This window comes from Symphalangus syndactylus, chromosome 1, assembly GCF_028878055.3.
Source record: "Symphalangus syndactylus isolate Jambi chromosome 1, NHGRI_mSymSyn1-v2.1_pri, whole genome shotgun sequence".
Lineage (NCBI taxonomy): Eukaryota > Metazoa > Chordata > Mammalia > Primates > Hylobatidae > Symphalangus > Symphalangus syndactylus.
The window spans coordinates 44,613,897-44,638,204 of record NC_072423.2 but is presented as its reverse complement, the minus strand read 5'-3'; the positions used below and the strand labels follow the sequence as shown (position 1 = coordinate 44,638,204).

Below are 24,308 nucleotides of genomic sequence, written 5' to 3'. Positions count from 1 at the left end.
TATCTTTTAACTTTTCTTAATCTTTCACCTACCCATCAAAGAAAAAAACGTCAACTGTGTAAACAGACAAGTAAGTGTGATATATAAAGGAGTCGCCAGGAGCTGTTAATGCAAGATAAATAAATTAAATGTGGGATAACATTTATTTGGCACATTGGCCAAAACTAGTCTTGAATTTCATTGACCCACCTGTGCTCTCTTGTTCCACTGCAGTCAGCATTGCTGCACAACTACCCATTAAAACCCACGATATTTAAAAAAACAAAGAATACAGGCACTTGCTATATGACAAATGTTTGCAGATTGTAAGATTAGTTAATTATTGTAATAGCAGGAGTCAGCAGAATGCCCCATAATTTTCAGCCCAAATGCCTTGCAGTTTCTCATTCATACTAATTTAATTTTCTTACCTTCTCCAAAGAAGATTTTTAAACACTTGAATGTCATCCTTGATAGGGTTTGCCATGTTTGCTTCATTAACTGCTTTTAGAAAGGTTAGTTTTATGCTGTTGTTTTCTTTCCCTCTGTGTTCTGTCAAACCCTTTTATAAAAATTCTTCAAATGTACAGTAGTTGAATATTTTGGGTCTTTCTCTGCTGTATGTTTTTTATTCTTATTTTTTTCCTAAAGACACAGACATTTCAAAGTATTTGGGAAAAAAAGGCATACCTTAAAGATTTTTTGAGCTGAAGTCCAGATCACTGCAATAAATGACTTTTTTGTTTTCCCAGTGCATATAAAAGTTATGTTCACATGATACTATGCAGTAGCGTTATGTCTTTAAAAACTATGTGCCTATCTTAAAAATATTGCTAAAAAATGCTTAACAATCATCCGAGCTTTCAGTGAGTTGTAATCCTTTTGCTGGTGGAGGGTCTTGCCTTGATGTTGATAGCTGCTGACTGATGAGGGTGGTGGCTGCTAAAGGTTGAGTAGTTGTAAATCTGTGAAGTTTGCCACATCAGTTGATTCTTCCTTTCACAAAAGATCTCTCTGTAGCATGTGATGCTGTTTGATAGCATTTTGCCCAGAGTAGAACTTTTTGCAGAATTGGAGTCAACCCTTTCAAAACTTGCTGTTGCTTTATCAACTAAATTTATGGAATATTCTAAATCCTTTGTTACCATTTCAACAATGTTCAAAGCATCTTCACCATGAATTGATTCCATCTCAAGAAACCACTTTGCTTATCCAGAAGGAGGAACCCCTCATCTGCTCAAGTTTTATCATGAGACTGCAGCAATTCAGTCACATATTCAGGCTCCACTTCTAATTCTTGTTCTCTTGCAGTTTCCACCACATCTGCAATTACTTCCTCTACTGAACTCTTGAACCTCTCAAAGTCATCCATGAAGACTGGATCAACTTCTTCCAAACTCCTATGAATGTTGATATTTTCACTTCCTCCTTTGAATCTCAAATGTTCTCAGTGGCATCTAGAATGGTGAATCCTTTCCAGTAGGTTTTCAATTTGTTTTGCTGAGATCCATCAGAGGAATTACTATCTGTGGCAGCTATAGCCTTACGAAATGTATTTCTTAAATAGGAGGACTTGAAAGTAGGTAGAGTGACTCCATGATCCATGGGCCGTAGAATGGATGTTGAATTAGCAGGTATTAAAACAACATTAATCTTTTTGTATATTCCATCAGAGCTCTTGGATGACTGGGTACATTGTCAATGAACAATATTTTGAAAGGAATCTTTTTTTCTGAGCAGTGGGCTTCAACAGTGGGCTTAAAATTTTCAGTAAACCATATTACAAACAAATATGATATCATCCAAGCTACTGTTTCATTTGTGGATCACAGGCAGAGTAGATTTAGCATAATTCTTTGAGGCCCTAGGATTTTTAGAGTGGTAAATGAATATTGACATCAACTAAGTCACTAGCTGCATTAGCCCCTACCAAGAAAGTCAGCCTGTTTTGAAGCCTTGAAGCCAGACATTGACTTCCCTTTAGTGTGAAAGTCCTATGTGGCATCTTATTCATTAGAAGGCTGTTTCATCTGCATTGAAAACCTGTTACTTAGTCACCTTCATCAATTATCTTAGCTAAATGGTAGATAACTTGTGTGCAGTTTCTTTATCAGCAATGGCTGCTTTACCTTGCACTTCTATGTTATAGAGATAGCTTCTTTCTTTAAACCTCATCAACCAACCTCTGCTACCTTCAGACTTCTCTTCTGCAGCTTCCTCATCTTTCTCAGCCTTTATAGAATTGAAGACAGTTAAGGCCTTGCTCTGCATTAGGCTTTGGCTTATGGGGATGTTGTAGCTGGTTTGTGCTTCTATCCAGACAACAAAAACTTTCTCCATATCAGCAATAAAGCTGTTTTGCTCTCATCATTCGTGTATTCACTAGAGTAGCATTTTAATTTCCTTTAAGAACGTTTCTTTGCATTTAAAACTTGTCTCTTTGATGCAAGAGTCTTAACTTTTGGCCTATCCGAGCTTTTGATATGCCTTTCTCACTAGGCTTAATCATTTCTAGCTTTTAATATAAAGCCAGAGATATGCAACTCTTCCCTTTCACTTGATCACCTAGAGGCCATGATAGGGCTCTTAATTGGCCTAATTTCCATATTGTTGTGTCTTAGGGATTAGGGAGGCTTAAAGAGAAGAAGAGAGATGGGGGAATGGCCAGTTGGTGGAGTAGTCAGAACACACGTAATATTTATCAATTAAGTTTGCCATCTTATGCAGACACGGTTCATGGTGCCCCAAAACATTTACAAGAGTGATAACAAAGGTCGCTGCTCATAGAGCACCGTGGCAGGTGGAATAGTAATGAAAAATTTTGAAATATTATGAGAATTACCAAACTATGACACAGAGACACAAAGTGAACACAAGCTGTTGGAAAAAATGGCTCTGATAGACTTGTTCAAGCAGAGTTGCCACAGGCTTTCAATTTGTTAAAAAACAAAACAAAACAAAACAAAAACATATCTGTGAGGTGCGGTAAAGCTAAGCACAATAAAACAAGGTATGCTGGTATATTAGAAACCTTTGGTTCAATAGCAACATTTTTGTCATACATAGAAGCATACACGTGTACATATGCAGTTTTTCATTGCTTCCAAATTACTTCCAAGTTATTTAGACTCCCTCGGAAGTTAGTGTAGACCCTTTGCAGTTTGGCTTTTACCTGCACTTTCAGCCCTTATCATCTTCAAAAGCCTTCAAAAAGAACCTTCTTTGTAGCTCTGTTGATTCACCCCCACTACCTCCAGGCAATATACCTCTTCTCTTTGCATGGAATGAGTTCCCTCCTATTTCCCCAACTTTTGAGTGTGTGTGTGTGTGTGTGTGTATGATTGGCTATATTAATTTGGTCCTCGGGCATTTTGTCTTAATTTGAGATCTCCCACAGTATCTGACACACTTCCTGGCACATGGTAGGCACCAAATAAACATGTGGTTTTATATGAGTGCCAAGTGCCATTTATTTAGGAAGTTTATTTTCTCTGATAATTGCCTTTACTAAAAATATTTAAATTGCTTCTTAAATTCTAAATTACATTATTTTTATTCACATGAAAAATAAATCTTGCCAGTTTTTTTCTAGAGTGACACTTTAAAATGTGTCAGTTTAAAAGCCATCAACATCTTGGCATTTTCCACATTTGTACATGTACACATGCATGTGCACACACACACAGACACACTTGTCAGCAAGGTTTTTTGCCTTCACTTTTTCTCTGAGTAATAATGAAGTGAAGGTCTTAGAAACAGAATTTTATTACATGTAAACAGCATTCATAATTCCTCCAAGAGAATGCCAGTATATTTGTATCAAACAAAAAGGGCACGAGTTATGGATGACTCAGTGTATATTCAGCCAAACAAAGAAATCTTCGTTGATTTTATTCCTACTGGGGATATCTCAGTATTGAACACCATTAATAGTGTTGGCCCCAAAACAGCTCTTCACTAGGCCTCTTGACTTCTTCCTTTGATTTGATTTCCAGACCATTTCTGGAATGAAGTAGTTGCACTCTGTGGAATAAGCTACAAGTTTTCACAGCCTCTCAAAATGTGGCACCAAGAACCAAGCACACTACTTAAAATACTACTCATCTAAATCACTTTAGAATTCAGTGGGATTTTTGCCTTCCTAGTGCTGGATGAGATGATTTTTGCTCATCTCATGTTAATTGCATTCATCTTGAGCTTACAGTCAGCAGACACCCTATCCTTGAATTATTTTCTCATATAAACTGATTTTTAAGTGAAGCCTCAGGAATCCTATACAGTATAGTTAATTGCAATCCTCTTGGTAGCATTTAGCAAACTAATTTATGCACTTTTTATTTTATTAGTAGTCTTTTTTAAAACTATAGACTATTGTTTATCTTTGTGAATAATTAAGTAAATTATTTTCTGTTTATTTCTTTTTAATTTTTGTAGTACTGGAGAAAATGAAACTGGGATTAACCCATCAAGATGCTTGGCTCAATAAGAAAACCACGTTAGGAGCAACCTGTGTATATTGGAGACTTCAGAGTAACCAGCAAGGAAGAGAAAACTTAATCTTTAAGTTACCATATTTTCCAAATATTACATGGTACCTGAGTTCTGCTTCCTTGGATGTCATTGCTTAAATATAGTCTTGAAGGGTTTGTTTTGAAATATTGTATATATTTTTTCAAATGTATACATTGTTAATGAATTAAGAAATGAGAAACATTCTTATTTATGTACATGTTATGAGAGTTCTGGAGGAAGTAATATGTTGAAATAGTAAAACATTTTAGTTTTTGAGTTTAAAATATTATTTTTTCCTCTTATATCTTTGTATCAGGACAGCAGTAACCTGAATTTAGATTGTCACAGTTTACAAGTTCAGGACAGCAGTAACCTGAATTTAGATTGTCACAGTTTACAAGTTTTTGTTTGTTCCTTCTTTCCTCTCTCTTCTCCCACTCACTTTTGTTTGTTGTTTGTTTTTGCCTAATTTACATGTTTAAAGTTCTACTTAAAATTTTTCTTCAAGTTTTACATGTTATGGCTCATTCTTCTGCAGTTCAAGAATTGCTTATATTTTTAAAAGATAGTCATTTTCTCTTATAAATAATTGATTTTTTGTAAACTACAGTTAATAGTTCTTCTAGCTTATAAGTATGTAAAGTAGAATATGAAAATGTGGCTATTTAGATAACTGGCCAAAAGGTCATATGACCCCCAATTTTAGTATTGAGCATAAGATATTTTTATATATTCATGTAAGACAATGTAAATTGTCTTTCTGCAATAAGTTTTTTTGATGCAAATTTAGATTTCAAAAGCTTTTTGATGATATAAAGGAATTGAGGAACAAAAACCTTTTTGAAATAGCTCACCTAGACCTGTTAATGTAATATATTCTTTCTGAATTAAGCAAAATAATTTTTTGTCTTTTAAGACTAGAACTAATCCCTCTAGCTTTTTTGCTGGAACTTTGGGGAAAAAGAACAAATACAAATATACAAATGGTATGAATAATATAGTAATAATCTTTTGCAACTTAATATGTTACATAGTCATATGGCTTGGTCTTGGAAGAAAAAGAATTGTTTTGGTGCTGAATAAATACTAAAAATCAAGTGACAGAGAAGATGAAGGTAAAATTGTGGCACAGTTTCGGAGAATGCCGTTAATGATAACGTGTATTTGTCTCAAATTCTTAGCCCTGAGCTTGCCTCTTTAGAGTGGGATTACCAGCGAGAGGGCAAGCATGTAATTAGGAGACACTCTAGAGGCATATGGAATGTGATTTGTATAAAACATACCTGCTGATTAGAAAAACGGTAAAAATGAAAATACCTTTGTACATCATCTTAAGAGAGCTTATATATAAACTAAATGGGCAGGCTCCATCGTCTACCTTTCTTTTTTTCTTTACATGTTTATGTCTTTTTCGTTGTTGGTCAGACATTTTTAGCCCTCTGTATGCTCATTCTTGTAGTTATATTTCTATTGCAACTTCCTCCAAAACTTTTCTCTGAATTACCCTTGTTGAAACTGGCCATTCTTCCTTGTGAACTCCTACACTTGCATCTCCTATGTCAGGATTTGGCACACTTTTTCTTTAATGGGCTAAGAAAGTAAGTATCTTCAGCTTTGGGAGGCATATGGTCTCAATAGCATCAACTTAACTCTGCTAACTGGAAGGCAAAAGTGTATCATCTTACTCATCTTTATAAACTCCACAGCACTCTGCCTAGATAGGAGCATGTTTATAAGGAACTCATTAAATAATTTTGACACAAACATGAAATTCTATAAGGGTAGACACTGACAACTAGTAAGGAAGTCGATCATGAGTAACTTTGTATTCAGTGCCACCTTAACAAGAATTGTAAAGAGGATAAACCTTTCTAGGAAGGGTGACACGTGTTGGGTGAGGAAGGAGCATTTCTCTGGAGGGTAAACAGTAGCTGTGGTTTTGCTGAGGGTTTTTGGCTGTGAGTGACAAGCCTATATCAAAAAGAAAAGTGAGTTACCAATCTCAGTTTTTATTGCTCAAAGCAATTCTTTACTCCTATTTTTTCCAAATTCCACTGTTTTTACTCTTTAGAGCTGTATCCTCAGAATGTAGTCTGCATGTTTCTTTATTGTCATTGGTGACAAGTTCAGTAATTATTCCAAGCACAATGTTTGTTTTGAGTTTGAGAGATTTATTTGTGAGGACACATCATTTTAATTAAAAAGCGTGAGTACTATGGTCATTGAGTTATTCAGAGTGAGATGAGGAGAGAGAATGTAGATGGCAGTTATTGGCAGTTATTGGGGCTATAGGAAAAAAAGAAGGAAAGTATGGTTAACATTCCCAAATAAAGGGTGATACAGCCTTGCTTTTTGCTGGGGTTAGCAAAAATCATTCTCCATATGCTAGTTTTAGGTGTTCCCCAGCTCATTTGTATTATTGAGTTTTCAGCTGGATATATATTGTTATAATAGCAGTCAACATGATGTAGGGGCTCAGTATTACATGTCAGGACTATACTGATTGCTTCATATGCCTTATCTCATTATTCTATGAGATAGAATTGTCTCCTCATTTTTTAGTTGAAATAACTGAAGTTTAAAGCAATTGAATCATCTGCCCAAGGATAAGTGGTGAGAGCAGAGCTGGGATTTGAAGTCGAGTTAGACCCCAGTGATCACAGTCTTGACTATTAAATTCTTCAGCTTTCATTTTTCACTTAGGTAATGGTAGTGATAGTACTGACCTCTAATGTGTGCATTTGTGGGTATGTGGTCAATTCAGCTTTAATCCCCAGAAGACAAGGCTTATTCCTTTTCTTATTTTTGGTCATGTTTTATTTTTTCATAGCTTTTAACAGGATTACCAAAGGCACACTCAGTAGTCAGTAAACACTTTTCTAGGAAAGGTGTTGTGTCATCATGCCACATATTCATACTTGCCTTGGGTTGGAAAATAGATCATTCAGTAAAAACATACAGGTAAAATGAATCTTGCCAATGCAATTGTTAACCTACAACCATAATATACCTTAAGTATATTTTTGCACATAAATAGAACATTGCGATTTAAAACAATAAACCAGATTGAGATTCTAAGGAGCATTTTGTAAGTAGTTACTAATGTTTGTTTTAGATAGATCACACAGCTTCAAATAAAAACTGATATAGATTGAACACCTTGAGAATAAACCTTAGTGCCAAATGGAAAATAATTTTTTACGAGTAAATTTGAAGAACAATGTGGACTTTCTATAATTATATACAGAAAATACACTGATTCGCCAAAATGAGTAATTTTGATATATTGATATTTCACTTATAAGAATGCATACCACCTAATCCAGGATGGGATCTAAGAACAGAAAAAGAACGTTAGGTAAAAATGAAAGAAATCTGAATATAGTATAAAGTAGCTAAAAACAAACCAAAAAAAAAAAAACAGAATAAGCCTCAGAAGATAGTGAGCATCCCATCTAGGTGACCACTTAGAGAAGCTGAGGTGGGACCCCTGCATCCGATAAGTGGCTGCACTAGACCACAGGAACCAGAGTCCACTGTAAGAACTAGGGTGGGAATGGGCATGTCATAACCTCCTGAGAACTCTATTAAATGTGCACATTCCCAGTCCCCACTCCTGAGCAGCTAAATCAATCTGCAGGTGGGCCTTGTGAGTTTTCACAGGGGATTCCGATGCCTGCCTGATTTAACCAGTAGATTAGATGTTAAGTTTTCCTCTAGTCCAGAGATTCAATAGGCCAGTGTCAGGGACCAGGGGCTAGGGCTGGGAAGGCATAAGAACAGAAGATACATTTGAGGCCCTGTTACACTGGTCATCCAACCCAACCAGGTATCTCTTGTTATATGCTAACCTCATTTTCCCTTTCTTGTCTATAGTGGGAAAAAATAAATTTTAACTGGCTACATAGCTAAAAAACCTAACAAAAAGCACTTTTCTATATAATGAGCGGTTTATATTAAGAATGGGTACTATGTAAATACTGGTAAGTGAAAGTTCATTTTGTTCAGTGCTATGGGCTGGTACATTGCATTTCAACACTAGTTTTTTACTTTTATCTACCCTGAGGGTAGATAACCCATATTCCAAAATGCAGTATTATATTCATTTGCTGTAACATTTTAAGAAATATGTAGTTTCTAAAACTTCATATACTTTATATGGAATATAAACAACTTTAATATGAATAAATAGTCTAAAAAAGTTTTTTGTTAGGAAAGGTTGCCACGAAATCATGAGCTAAGTCAATAGTTATTTTAAGCCACTTAATTTTGAGACTAGTATTTCATACAGAAAAAGCTAATACTGATATCACACGCTAATTGTGTATAAAACACTAGGAATGTCAAAATAGAACATAAGAAAATGAGTCTAGTGGACCCACTGCATAGTGTAACTTTGGGATGAATTTAAAAGAGTATTTAAGTCACAGTCAATTTTCTGTTGGTCTGATTTTACCAAATAACTCCCTAAATAAGGAGTCTGATTTATCTAAAATAGAAGTTAACGTAGCATCCCAGTATTGCCATTCTAAAACTCTGGCATGTAAATGAGAGAAATGGAAATAAGCTCAAAATGGGTAGGGTAACCCATTTCTGCATGAACCATAGAATTTAACTAGAATTTGGCTGGCTCATGCCTGTAATCCCAGCACTTTGGGAGGCCAAGTCAGGCAGATGACTTGAGCCCAGGAGTTCGAGACCAGCCTGGACAACATGGTGAAACCCCATCTCTTCAAAAATATATGTGTGTGTGTGTGTGTGTGTGCACAAAAATTAGCTGAGTGTGGTGGTTTACGCCTGTAAGCACAGCTACCTGGGAGGCTGAGGCAGGAGGATTGCTTGAGCCTGGGAGGCAGAGGTTGCAGTGAGCTGAGATCACACCATTGCACTCCAGCCTGGGTAATAGAGTGAGACAACTCTATCTCAAAAAAAAGAATTTCACTGGAATTTATATCTTCAGTGTTTGCATTAGATTGTTACCAGCACTATCTGCCTTGTGACTGTCAGGACTAATCCTTGTGTCGTTTATCTTATGTCCTTTACCTCAGTTTATGTCCGTCACCACAAGAAACCCAGACCTCCCTAATCATACCTTATGCCCTGGTCTTACCCACATACAGCTCAGTATAACTGCATCTCCCCAAACCTCAGAACTCCTTGGGCCATCACTGTCAGAGACATTTGAACTAGAGCAACTCCATCTTGAATAGGGCCTGGGTATAATGAAGCTGAGACCCACTGGGCTGCATTCCCAGGAAGTTAGGCATTCTTAGTCACAGGATGAGATAGGAGATTGGCTCAAGATAAGGTCACAAAGACCTTGCTGATAAAACAGGCTGTGGTAAAGAAGCCAGCCAAAACCCACCAAAACCAAGATGGGAATGAAAGTGACCTCTGGTCGTCCTCACTGCTCATTATAAGTTAGTTATAATGCATTGGCATGCTAAGAGACACTCCCACCAGCACCATGACAGTTTACAAATGCCATGACAACATCAAGAAGTTACCGTATGTGGTCTAAAAAGGGGAGGAACCCTCAGTTCTGAGAATTTCCTTGAAAATTCGTGAATAATCCACCCCTTGTTTAGCATATGATCAAGAAATAATCATTAAATAGCCAACCAGCAGCTCATGCTGCTGCTCTGCCTATGGAGTAGCCATTCTTTATTCATAAACCTGCTTTCACTTTATGGACTCCCCCGAATTCTTCTGCAGGAGATCCAAGAACCCTCTCTTGGAGTCTTAATCAGGACCCCTTTCCAGTAACTTCAGCAGGATCTGTGAGTGCCAGTTTCCTTCTGTGGTGCAAAACTAGGTGCTAAGTACACTTTTTCCCCCCTTTCCTCTATTTTTAAAAGAACTTTCAGCTCTTTTGAAGTGGGTACATTGTCTGGAGTACGTACCCTGGGGTTCATTGTCACAAGAGAATTTAGGACACAGACACACGAGGAGTTTAGGAGAAAAGGTTTAATAGGTAGAAGAGAAGGGAAAGAGAAACAGCTTCCTCTGTAGATGTCTGCACTGACACTGTGACTTTAAGGCATGGCCCATGATGTGTCTCCGAGTGGAAAAGACTGATGGTCTCTGAGTGGAAGAGACTGGTTGGTGGTGAATGCGCCAAATTTTATAGTCCGGTTTGAGGAGGCGGTTTCTGATTGGTTCCATCAGGTATGACGTTTGCAAAGTGCATGTGGAAGGCTGGTCGCCCCACCCTAATCTTATGCAAATGGGCTTTCCAGTTGATTGGGTCCATCTTGTCTAACACGTGACTGGCAGAGAAGGGAAGATGAAGCCACCATCTTGAAAATGCCTAGTCCTTAGTTTCTGCTGGCATTCACCCATGCAAGCTGCCAGCTTGTCTATGTCTGCAGCTCAACTTTACAGGCTGCTCTTTGTTAGCAAATGATTTGGAGCTGCTTTTCATTAAAGAAAAAAGCCTTACCGAGGACTCCCATACCCTTGCTATCTGCTTAAGTGATTTCTTCTTAACTCCTATATCAATTTTACACAGCACGAAATAATGATGTGTCCATAAATGAGCCTTTGCAAGATTACCATTTATCAAAGAAAACCAGTGATGTTTAGTTAACTGTTTGTAATAGTAAATGGTTAGTAGAATGTCTAATTCAATAAATGTTGCGTAAATGAGTAAGTGAATGATTTAATTTCAATAAGCTTGATTCTTGATCAAACGTTCCCTTTTAAATCTAATTTTAAAAATCTGAGTTTGATTTTTTTTAAAAAAGGTTAATATAAACGTAGCATACAATACTGCAATTTCACTCCAGGTTATCTACCAAGAGAAATGAAAATATGCCCACATGAAGACTTGCACACAAATGTTCTAAGTGTGATTCATAATAGCCAAAAAAAAGCGGAACAACTCATGTGTCCATCAATTGGTGAATGGCTAAAAATGATGTGATATAGTCACACAATGGGATACTGTTCAGCATAAAAAGGGAACTCCACCTCCTCCCACTGCAACTGGAATAGCTGGTTCTGTGGAGGCTTCCACCCTGGCTGCAGCTTCCTCCTTGCCTCCTCTTGGTCTTCACCTCAGATACCCCTCATCCACCTTCACCCATGCTGCAGTCACCAGCCCTGTGGCAACCTCCAAGCCTGGACATTTGCCTTCCCCTCTGGCACTGCTTTCCAGAGTCAGTTTTCTTCACATCTCTGCACTGACACCATGCATACCTCCAGGCTTTAAGGCATGGCCCATGATGACCTTAAGGACCAGTACAGCCCAGGCTGCTGCCCGGGAACACAAATAGCCCAAAAAGCAATGGACTAGCCTGAGGCCCCGGGTGCTTGCTAGGCCACAGACACCCATAGACACTGAGTTCATCAACACAGTTGGCCTGACTGCACCAGAACAAGTTTGCTAAGAAGACTCATGATCTTGAAAGAAACTGGATGCCTTATTTAAGCCTCTGCAATGATTTGAGAAGAAAATGATCAATTCAGAAAACTGTTGTGATAGTCTTATTGAGCAAAGGGGGCTTGCTGCCTGATGCATTAAAAGCCAATAATGTGACACCAGGTTTCTGAGAAATGGAAAGCTTTATTTGAAAGTCAACATCCAAGGAGACAGGAGTCAAGCTCAAATCTGTCTCCCTGTGCTGGCTTTAAGGTAGTAATTTTATTACAAAAGGTTTAGAGGATGGATACTGGCATTAGCAGGTGATTGGTGGTAGGAAAGAGGAGGCCTGCAAAGTCCTTGGGCATGTGCAGTTATCTCTTCATGCCTCTTCATGGGTCCCATGTGCAAATTCAGGAAGAGTTAGTATAAACCACGTGGTGGAAATTTAGGTGTGACATTAGCAAGTTCTGTACAAACTTTAGTTGGCCATCCTGGTTCCAACTGATTTCAACCAGTTCTTTTGTCGCCTAAGCAAGGAAGTTTCTGTGTTTCAGCAAGTGGTTTCTTTTTCTATCTGCCATTCTACAAACTCAAAAATTTCTGTTAGTCATTGGTCTGTTTAACTCTTCGGGGTATTGTTTCAATTGACAAAGCATGAGGCAAACATCAAACAAGCAAAGCTTAACGAAGAAAAAGGCTGGAGTAAAGGAAGATCCCAAAGAAATAACTGGGGCAAAGCTGAAGAAAAAGAGTTTAAAGGAATTTCTGATGAGGAGGCTAGAGAAAATATCAGTACTAAAGGAATTTAATTCACTGTTTTAAAGGATATTGTTTTGGTTTTGTGATGAAGAAGAATTGATGAATTTGTCCTAAAAAATTTGAAAGATGTTGAACTAAAATTCTCAGTTCCTGGCAAGCCCCTAAAGTTACACATGTGAATTTCACTTTGAGCCCAGTGAATATTTTTAAAACAACACACTAACAAAGACATGTAAAGTCTTGACCGGAATTTATAGCAAATCCTTACCTTTCTCAGGGAGTTGAAATTCAAAGCTGCATAGGATGTCAAATAGATTGGAACAAAGGAAAAAAACTATTACAGTGAAAACTATTCAGGAGAAAAGTGGTGTAAATAGGGAAAAAAACAAAATTACTTAGGTAGTTGCAGTGATTCGTTCTTTAATTTGTTAGTCCTTCTGTAGTTCCTGAACAAGAATACCTGGATGAAAAAGAAGAAGTTATGCTTGCTTAGGACTTTAAAATAAATCAGATTATACATGATGTAATCACCAAATCAGTATCTTACCTTACAGGAAGAGTTTCTCATGTTTCTGAAGAGGATCCTGGTAATGTGACGGGACACTTGATGAGGATGAGAAGGATACATTTGCAAAAATTACTAAAAATATGAGGCATATCTGACTAGAAGTATGTGAACTGTGAACTACAATGTGTAACCTGCGTTATTATAACAATTTAAAGCCAACAGCATTTAGAGTCTTAATGTAAATAATTTTCTTGGTGGAGATAGTTTTGGAGAATATGCCAAGGAAGTTTTTAAGTACGAATTAATTATCCTTGGCTTTTATTAGTATCAGTTTCTGCAAGATGTGGAGAATGAAGTAAATTCCATAAAGCAGATTAATTTGTTCTGACATATTTACTTTTGTGAAGTCCTTTTGACAAGTACTTCTCGGACTACAAATGTTATTTGAACTATTAACAGATATATATTTACAAATATATTTTGTTTTGGCTCAGTTGGAAGTTTATTCTGCTAGAGCTAGAGGTATTTTCTTTATTCTGCTGAAGCAATGCAGTGATTTATTAAATTATAAGGTAGTTTGCTTTTTAAATGTTCTAAATCAATTTCTAGTCCATATTTAAGAATTTCTATTAAAGCGACAGTTAATGTCAATTACTGCTTTATTATGTTTTTTTAATGACAGTAATCTATAATTATACTGTCATTGTGAGGTATTTGCCATTATAGTATTAATATAATGTTCTTAAATGTTTGCATATTGGTATGTGAGATGAATAAGCACATTTTTTGGGGGGCGGAGCGCATCTTATATTTCATTGAAATGTTCATTTTATGTTTTTAAATACTATTCAGCAAGCTCTGTTCACGTTCTTTTGTTACTTGGAAGTGTCAAAAATAAAAAACAAACAGAAGAAATAATATTTCTGTGAGAGAAGATACATTATAATAGAGAACTTTTAGCTTGGCAAACTAGGGATAGTAATAGCATGTGTAATTAAAATTTGAGAGATTTTTTACACTGCTGTTCCACAAACATTTTGCTTGAGTAGATATAACATTTTGCTTTCTTTTAGAAGCCCAATTAATAGGGATATGATCAAAAAATAAGAACGTGGTAGAACACATGTTAATAAGAGAAAATGTGTTTGTTAGCTTCAGAAAGGAATTAATATGAAATAAGAGAAAGTTAACATAGTCTGTCTCTTTATCATCGTTTAGAGATTATACTTTCTGACAGGCAGTTGCTGCCAGGACAATATTAGAAATTATTATTGTTTTCATAAAAACAATTCAAAGATGAATTAGTAATAAATATGTCAATAATAAATGAGTAATTTATTAATAACCAATTTTGTTATGAATGAGGCTGGAGAACTATTAGATTAAAGCCAGCAGACTATACGATTGTATTCAGAATGGTTACGGAAGTTTGCATAAAGGCCTGAGAAGTTTGCATAAAGGATCCAATAATATTTGAATCCTTGGCCGGGCACGGTGGCTCACGCCTGTAATCCCAGCACTTTGGGAGGCCGAGGTGGGCGAATCACGAGGTCAGGAGATCGAGACCATCCTGGCTAACACGGTGAAACCCCGTCTCCACTAAAAACACAAAAAATTAGCCAGGCGTGGTGGCGGGCGCCTGTAGTCCCAGGTACTCGGGAGGCTGAGGCAGGAGAATGGCGTGAACCTGGGAGGTGGAGCTTGCAGTGAGCCAAAATGGTGCCACTGCATTCCAGCCTGGGTGAAGAGTGAGACTCCGTCTCAAATTAAAAAAAAAAAAAAAAAAATACTTGAATCCTACAGTATTTTCAGGAACTATGTACAAAGGGGACGTTAGCATAATGGAAATGAAAATATCACTAGTGCCCTATATGCCAATGTTTAACTCTGTTTTAAAAAGGGTGAAAAAGCTAAATTGAAAACACTAGGTTTGAGGACTAAAAGCATTTTCCTCTTAGTTCTAAACCACTGCATCTTGCCCTTCTTTCTGGCTATATGGAGGAAAGAACTGGAAGGGAGTTTGCTTCGAGTGGGTGGATAAAGAAACATGAAGATAGAAGCTGTATCAGCCATTGATTAGCTTATCCACCCATTTCATCCTTGGAGATGATGGTGTGGGAAGGTGTTGTCTGTACGTTAGGTTCCTATGACTGCTGTAGAAATTTACCACCAATTTAGTAGTTAATGTACCACCAACTTATCTTACAGTCTGGAGGTCAGAAGTCCAAAATGGGTCTCACTGGGCTAAAATCAAGATGTCAACAAGGCTGCATTCCTTTCCTTTCTTTTCTTTTTTTGTAAAATATTTATAGAGGTTTATTCTGAGCCAAATATGAGTGATCAAGGCCTGAGGTACAGTCACAAGAGGTCCCAAGAACATGTTCTCAAGGTGGTTGGGTTACAGTTTGATTATATACATTTTAGGGGGACAGAAGTTACAGGAAGACATTAATCAAAAATGTTAGGTGTATATTGGTTTAGTCCAGAAAGGTGGGACAACTCAAAGGAGAGATGCTTCCAGACCACAGGTGGACTCAAAGAGTTTCTGATTGGACATCAGTTGAAAGAGTTGTATCTTAAGACCTGGAATCAATAGAAAGGAGTGTCTCAGTTAAGAGAAGTGTTTGTGGAGACCAAGCTGCTTTTTCTTTTTTCTTTTTTTTTCGATAGCTTTTGGGGTACAAGTGATTTTTGGTTACATGGATAAATTGTATAGTGGTGAACTATGAGATTTGAGGCTGTAGGGAAAAATCTGTTTTCTTGCTTTTTTTCAGCTTTTAGAGGCTGCAGATCTTACTTCCATCTTCAAAGCCAGCAATGACTAGTCATGTCCTGATTCTTCTGCCTCTCTCTTTCCCATTGAAGGACACTTGTGTTTACATTGTGCCTACCTGGATAAAACAGGATAATCTATTTAAGATTAGCTGATTGGCAGCTTTAACTCCCTCTTGGCCTGTAACCTAGCAAGTTCAGGGGACAAGGATGTGGACATCTTGTTGGTTAGTGGGGGCAGGGAGCACCATTCTCCCTGCATACAGTGTAAGACTCTTTAATGCAAGTGATTCTACCAAATAAGCTGACTGAACAGAGTTGCAACTTCTACCTAGGATTGGAAACTAGGAAGGCTGTGGAAAGAGGTACCAGCTTTCTGGCACTAGGAGAGAACAGAAATGTGTCAGCCCTTAAATACTTACTTATGTTCTCTGTTTTAACCCATGGACTCTGAGAAGCGCCTAAATAGTATACTTTTAAATAAACTTCAAGAATATAATATTTTAGCCCACATATTCATGCCCCTCGTATTTTTCATTTATCAATACTCCAAGCACCTTATCCAGAAAAAATCCTGAGGACTATGCAATAAGCACATGACAACATAATAGAAAGCCAAATGTATTAGGTAAGTGAGAGCCTCTTCTCATTAAGACATAACATGTCTGTTTTCCAAATAGCTGCTTCAACTGTGTGGAAATATTCCATTCTCACTGGGTAGCAGACAGTTTCCTTTCATAACTTTTTGGAACTTTCTAGTCTGATTTTGGCTTTAAAGACCAAAGCTTGTTTTTTTTTTTTTTCAGTCTGTTTGCTTGTTTTATTGATCTCCTGTTTAACTTAAAGTCTTCTCTCAATCCTAAATGCAACCTCATCTTGAAGCAAAAGATGTGTGTGTAGGATACCTCCAGTAGATGATTTCTTCTTTGTCTGCTCATCCTTCCAGGTCATCATTCCCAAATGCTCTTTTCTTTTCCAGTCACCATAATAAGCAGACACTTCCAAACTTTTGAGTAGTTCTCCTGGGGCCTTTCTCTCTTGGCTTGAGAAAGTTCCACCTTGTTCACCATGAGGAGGGAAAGAAGGTCCTCTCTGTGAACCTTGCACTCTTCTCAAAAAGGTGACCCTCTCTCTTTCAGTGCTTTCATATACTAGGTGCAGGTAGTAATAGTGCCAGTTCTGATAACTTTTTGCTTCTTAAATTAGGAGGGGAAAAATCCAAATTGGTATTCTGGGATTACTGTAACTCTATTTCTTGGTTCCGTATAAAGAATCAGTCTCTTACCTTAAAATATACTCTAGAAATGTGCAGGGGTTCTAGTCCATTTCGTAGAATTACTGTTGTAGCAGCTGCCATCAGCAGCCAGGTGGAGGTTTTTGCTTATCTTTCCTTAGGAAAAAAAGTCACATATATGTGCTGCCACAGAACCAGCATCATTTCCCAGCCCTCAAACATCTGGTTGGCATGTGTACAGACACACAACTCAAATCTCAGCTCCCATGAACATCCCTCTGAATCCAAAATCGACCCAGAACTTGTTTCTAACTGTTGTCACACTTTCCTATGAGAGCATTAATATTCTATTCCACTACAACTAAATGACCTACCTCTATCATACCTACCCATAGTCCTGGCAGTTATGCAAGAATCTGTTTCAATAGTGAGAATCTTGGACACCAGTGCCATCCTGCGTAGTCTATCACAGAATGAGAGCCCCAGAAAATGCAATTAATAACATCATGGCCAGATGCCCATTGAACATCCCAAATCTGAAAATCCAAAATCTGAAATGCTCAAAATTCAAAATGTTTTGAGTGCCGACAGATGTTCAAAGGAAAAACTTACTGGAGTATTTTGCACTTCGGATTTTTGGATTTGGGATTCTCAACCAGTAATTATAATGCAAATATTCCAAAGTCCAAAGAAGAAAAGAAAAAATCAGAACTCTAAAACATTTGTGGTCCCAACCATTTCAGATAAGGGATATTCAACCTGAATTTCTTCATATCATGTCCTCCGACCTCCGTGGCTGCTCTTTCTCAGTCTCCTTTGTGAACTCTTCCTACTGTTCAGCCTCTAAGTTTTAGACCACCAGGGTTCTTGTTCCTGGGACTCTGTTTTCTCTATCTGTACTCTCACAGTGATCTCATCCAATCCTGTGGCATTAGATGCTATTCATACACTAATGACCAGGACTAGCTTCATGGGCATGCTATCTGTGAACCTGCACAAGACCTCACATTCTGAAGGGCCCTGTGTTTAATTCAATGACGTTGCTGTCTTGAAAGCTTTAATAACTAATTTGATCTTTGAATCGATACTGTGTAAGTGAAGACTGATGGGACAATGGAGCACGTGCACCAGCAGAGGATATGCCGCCATGTATGTGTCTACCACCACTCTTTGAAAATCCATTTGCCACATGAACACAGAATTCTGGTGGGCCTATAATGCATGTGGTTCAGTGAGAAAGAGAGAAAAAATGGTACCGTTTACATCTACAATGGAATAAGTGGGGACGCTGACATTCTCAAGAGGCCACATTTTCCATCTGAACAAGAACTTGTTTAGACATAGAACATAAAAAGCCAAGAAACCCTATGCACACCCTGAACTCAGCATGCTTATGTGTGAGCTGTGGGGGCAGAGGTGATAATATGAAGGTTAAGGTCCATCCAGTGCATAGCAATGCCCTGATGAGGCTACCATCTGGCCACACTTTTAATTTCACATACCTCTGGGCTTAGTCATTTTCTCCTAGGACCAGCACCTACACCTGAAAGAGGTGACAACTTCAACCACCCACCTGGTATTGACCTTAGGTTACCATCCTAGACTTCTGATTCACTCAACAATATTTTATTTGGGGATCCTTGATGTCTTCCACATCACTGGGCTTTTGAGAGGCACCTACTCCTATACCATAAGACTCCTTTATCTCTGAATCTTAGAAAGAGTTGCAATAAATGGCTTTATAAAAAAACAAAAAGTTCTCTAGATTCCCTTGTAACTTGCTCCATCCTCTCTCCCAAGATCTGCATGCAGAGACAGGGCCTAGAAGAGAATGCCAGCTTCCCTAAGTCAGACCAAAAGTTCCCTCCCTCCTTTTCTATGGGAATTATGACTTTCTGGTATATATCAGTGTAGCCTAGTGGTCATGAACATAGGCGTCAAACCCAGAGCACCTCAGTTCTAAATCTATGTTTGCTTATATCTTACCTGAGTAACACTGAGGAAGTTGCTTATCTTCCCTGCACCTCAATTTCCTTATACAAAAAAAGCATATAATAATAGAATTTACCTTTGGAAGTTGTTGTATCTTTTAAATAACTCAATTTACAGGGCTTGTAACAGTGTCTGGCCTACACAGCATTAAGTAACTGTTCTGCATTATTAATTTTTTGAAGATGGGTAAAAATGTTATTTATTCAAGTAATAATTTATTGAATCTTTATTGTATGCTTAGCATTGGGGGTACAGTAGTGAAAGGAACAGACATGTTTCCTACCTTCATGGATTTTACAACCTAGTAAGGCAACAGTTGGAGAGACAGACAGGAAGGGATCATACAAGCAATTTAAGTAATAGTTATAAAATGTAATAAGTGCTTTGAAAGAAGCAACTGTGTGTGGTTAAAGAGGATAGAAGAGGAAAATCTAGTTTAGATATAATCACCAAAAAAAGTAATCTGAGGAGATAATACTTTAAGCCAAGAACAGATGATGAAAGGAACCATGCATGAAAGTTTGAGGGGTAAAGGGAGCAGGAGGGACATTTTAATTAGAGGGAGCAGCATGTGCAAAGGTCTTAAGCCATGAAAAAGCTTGCTTTGTGCAATAACCTGAAAGAAAGCTAATATGTCTGGAACCTGGTAATCAAGGTGAAACATTTAAAAAGGAGCCTGGAGAGGCAGGTGGAATCAAATCATACATGGGCTTATAAACCATGGGAAAAGTTGGAATTTTATTTAAGTGCAAAGGAAATCAGTGAACCAAATGATTAGCTTTAACTTATTAAATTACCACTTTGTTTCTTTCATAGAAAATGGACCTTTGGGGAAAAATCAGGAAGACTAATTAGTAATCTAGGAGAAAATTCCGATGGCTTGGATTAGGGTAGTAAAAGTAGATATAGGGAGAAAGGAAATCAATCTGAAGCATGATTTGGAGAAAAATTGGATAGGACTTGCTGATGGATTGACTGTGGGAGAGAAGAGGGAGGAATGAAGATTGACTCCCAGCATCCTGGTGTGAGCAAAAGAGTGAATTGTGGGGGCACTTGCAGTGATTAGGAAGTCAGAAGAAAAGTTGAATGTTTTAGGGGGAGATATAGAGGTGAATTTTCAGTTAGCTTATACACTTTGATATAGCTCTGAGATATTTTACCTGGGCTGCCAATTAAAAACATAGCTTCAATAAGAGTCACAGCTTCAGAAAAGAAATTTGAGAGGTATAATTCTGAGAGTTATCTGTTAGTAGATGGTGTTTAGAACATAAAAAGTGAGAGATGCAAGTGATGAAGAATACCCAAAAGAATATTGAAAAAAAATTAGAGAATTCAAACTCCCTGATAAACTTACTACAAAGCTACAGTAGTCAAGATGGTGTGGCACTGGCTTAAGGATAGACACACAGATTAATAGAGTAAATTTAAGAATCTACAAATAAACCATTAACTTATGGTCAATTGACTTTTGAAATGGTGCTAAAACAATTCAACAAAGGAAACAATAGCCTTTTCAACAAATGGTACTGGAGCAACTGGATAGTCACATGTAAACCAATGAAGTTGGAATTGTACTTCAAGAAAAAATTAAAATGGGTTTAAAAATTGATCCAAAATGCAACATAGAAATTATTGTGTAATTATAAATTATAATTACAAATTATATATATAAATTATAGGTGTAAACCTACTTAAAACAGTTAGAGAAAAATATAGGCAAAATCTTTGTGACCTTAGATTTTTAGGTACGTTTTTTAGATGTGACAACAAATGCGCAAGCCGCAGCGGCAGCAGCAGCAACAAAATACATAAGTTCAACTTTGTCAAAGTTAAAAACATTTGTGCTTGAAAAGACACCATCAAGGAAGTCACATATAACCCACATAATGGGAGAAAATATTTGCAAGTAATACATTTGATGTTGGTGATGGACTTGTTCCTAGAATATGTAATGGAAAACTTACCATTCAACAGTTTAAAAAATCTGATTGAAAAAATGGGTAGAAGATGTAAATAGACATTTATCTAAGAGGATATACAAATACCCAACAAGTACATAAAAGGTTGCTCAACGTCATTAATCATTAAAAAGATGCAAATTAAAGCTATTATGAGATACCACTTCATGCACATTAGGATAGCGGTCATCAAAAAGACAACATGTTGATGAGGATGTAGAAAAATCAGAACCCTTATACACTGCTGTTGGAATTGAAAGATGGTTCTGCTGCTTTGGAAAACAGGTTAGCAGTTTCTCAAAACGTTAAACATGGAGTTATCATATGGCCTAGCAATTCCACTCCTAGATATATCCAAGAGAAATGAAAACATGTCCACACAAACACATGAACCTAAATATTTGTAGCAGCATTATTCATGATAACCAAAAAGTAGAAACAACCCAAATGTTTACCAACTGATGAATGGATAAAGAATTGTCATACATAATACAATGAAAAGTATTTGTTAATAAAAGAGAATGAAGTTTCAATACATGCTATAAATGGGAACATTGAAAACATGCTAAGTAAAAGAAGCTACCCACAAAAGGCCACATCTTCTATGATACCATTTATATGAGATGTCCAAGATAAACAAATCTATAGAGACAGAGAATAGGTAAGGGATAGGGGCAATAGGAAATGGGGAGTGGGTGCTTGTGTGTATGAGATTTTTGGGGGAGGGTGATGAAAATATTTTAGAATTAAGTAGTAGTGTAAGTAGTAGTGATGGTTTCACAACTTTGTATTATATGTAAATAATATTTCAATAAAATTGTTATAAAAATTTGTAAGGTCATCTAGAGAGAAAGTTTAAAAAGGTAACAGATAACCGTTAGATCTGGTGACAGCATTATCTTTATCTCCTATTAGACTGTAAGTTCCCTGAAGGCAGGTTGATAAGAATATTAATTTATGTGGAATGGAGTAGAGACAGAGCAGAGTGGGTGGGGGGCACTCATCAATCATCTTGAAGGACTGGAGACAATAATAATTGTGGACCACTGTTTTCTGCCTGTTGAAGAGGCAGTTAAGTGATGGGACAGCTACTAGAGGACATTGGATAAAGGGAGCAGCTTTTTTAAACATAGAAGATACTGGAACCATAGGTGATGGTGATGATTCAATAAATGCAAAGGGGGCTGTAAGTAAAGAAGTGAAATCCCCAAGAAAGTGAAAAGGCATGTCATCCCAGAGACTAGTGGAGGAATGTACTTTAGATGGGAAAAGAGTGAATCTTCCATTATAATAGGAGGGGCATGGAGCAAGATTCCAAACTCTCCTCCTGGGATGTACAAGTGGCTTAGAAAAAGGAGATACAGGTGTTTTCAGCTTGATATGCAGGACCGTCTGAAAGCTGCCTTTAATGATGAAAAAATTTTTCTTTCCTTTGTTTGGCAACCATTTTAAATCTTACTTCAGACCTCCCAGAGTTCAAATGCTCAACCAGAATGGCTGGCCCTCTTCAGTATTTCAGCCAATCAGATAGCAGCTCTGCTCAAGGTCCCAGCCAATCCAATTTCTTGGCCCATATGTAATTGAGCTTAGCAATGAAACGACATGTTCTTCATTCCACTTCTCTAACGGCCTCATTTTGCAGCCCCACTCCTGCCCACTCTGGTAAAGAGGAAAGGAGTTGTAAATGTGTTCACACACACATTACTCTTGTTCCTATATACCAATTTTCCTTTGTACTTCAAAAAGATATGTTCGTATTATGTTTTATGAGGGCTTTTACGATGGAAACAACAACCGTCTACACCCTCCTCTTTCTCTCATTATTTTCCTAAAGTTAACATCACAGATTTCATACTACTACATATTTCTGCTTAGTTGAAAACACTCATGATTAAAAATGAGCGTTGCCATTGAAATGTATGTTACTAGTTTCTTGCAAATTATATGAAACTTATTTTCACTTTATCAGTAGGATTTAAACTATTTTTAAGATCACAAACAGCTGGGATCTTGAAAGTAATGTTTCAAAATGAGATTTCCGTCATTTTCCATGGAATGCAGGTGGAATGTCTATTGTTAGGGAAAATATTTTAAAGATATTATTTTCTTTTTGTAAGATTTTATAAAACAGCTGTGGTTTGAACAAACAAACAAATCTTTATGATCCATAGTTTCAATACTTGAAATAATGAAATGATTAGAAATTATGGACTCTAAACGCCTTATTTTATGGAAGAAACTGAAACCAAGAAAGGTCGCATGAATGCTCTGTGTCACAGGGGATTTTTGTGGGGCTGAGACAGTATGCTGACTTCTCAGCTCCTACAATGCCTCCTCATGACGAGGAAACAGCAGGACCTTCCTTATTATGCTAGTTGGTTCACTGAAGATGGATGTGATTCCACTTTCTCATCTCTAAAAATGAAAAGGTTGAATTATAAGTCTAAGGTTCTGCCTGGCTAGAAAACAAAATCACTGTAGTCTCTGAATTTGGACAAAAAGAAATGCAAGTTGCAGGAGAAGAATGCGCTAAATGCAGATACTCATCATGATCTCAAAATGTAGTCATTTTTTTTCTTCAAAATAACAATACAAAAATTCCTTGCACCTTTGTATCATTCCGTATACAGTTCTAGGGGTCCTTGCGGTTATAGTCCATAGCATCCTCAGCAACAGAGGTGGCTATATAACTCACACTTGCCCTAATCATGGTACCCAGGCACATTATATACATATGGAATTTTATGTGCAGTCACTGGGAGATAAAGTTAAAAATTCTTTGCTTTGAGGTTACTAGCTGGGATGATATAAGCCTGAAACTATCTATTTATAGTCTCATCCATCCATGTCTGCACCACAGCCTCTCACCCCCTCAACAAGGAGGAAAATGAGCAGAGGAGGAGGTGCAGGGTGTGGGTGGTGTGGGGCCGAGATGACAGGAAAATGAGAAAGAGAAAGACAGAGAATCACTCAGATTCCTGATTTATCTATGCCTGAAGTGTCTTCCTGGACTTCCAATTACGTGAGGCAATAAATTACTCCTTTTTTGCTTAAGCTAATTTGAATTGGTTTTCTATCACCTTTATCTGCAAGACTCTTGACTAACGCATTACCTTTTACCCAACAGGGAAATTGAAAGCAGTTCTCAAAATAAAAGGCCTCAAAATAAATCCCAAGGATAGTAGGTAATATTCCCCCAATTATTAGACATGATCCTCAGTTATTTTC

At 37.3% G+C, this 24,308-nt stretch overlaps 1 protein-coding gene across 12 annotated transcripts in view; it reads left to right on the top strand.

Moving 5' to 3' along the window:
* Positions 1 to 24,308, top strand: part of PIK3C3 (phosphatidylinositol 3-kinase catalytic subunit type 3) — a 763,308-nt gene that overhangs the window by 123,126 nt on the left and 615,874 nt on the right. For 2 of the 12 annotated variants that reach the window (XM_055233697.2, XM_063645919.1), the window contains one exon: positions 4,414 to 4,775. The exons of the other annotated variants lie outside the window; for them this stretch is intronic. In XM_055233697.2, the coding sequence (XP_055089672.1) occupies positions 4,414 to 4,428 (15 nt within the window). In that variant the 3' untranslated portion in view covers positions 4,429 to 4,775. Of the gene's footprint in view, positions 1 to 4,413; positions 4,776 to 24,308 lie in introns of those variants that run through there. 12 annotated transcript variants of the gene reach the window in all.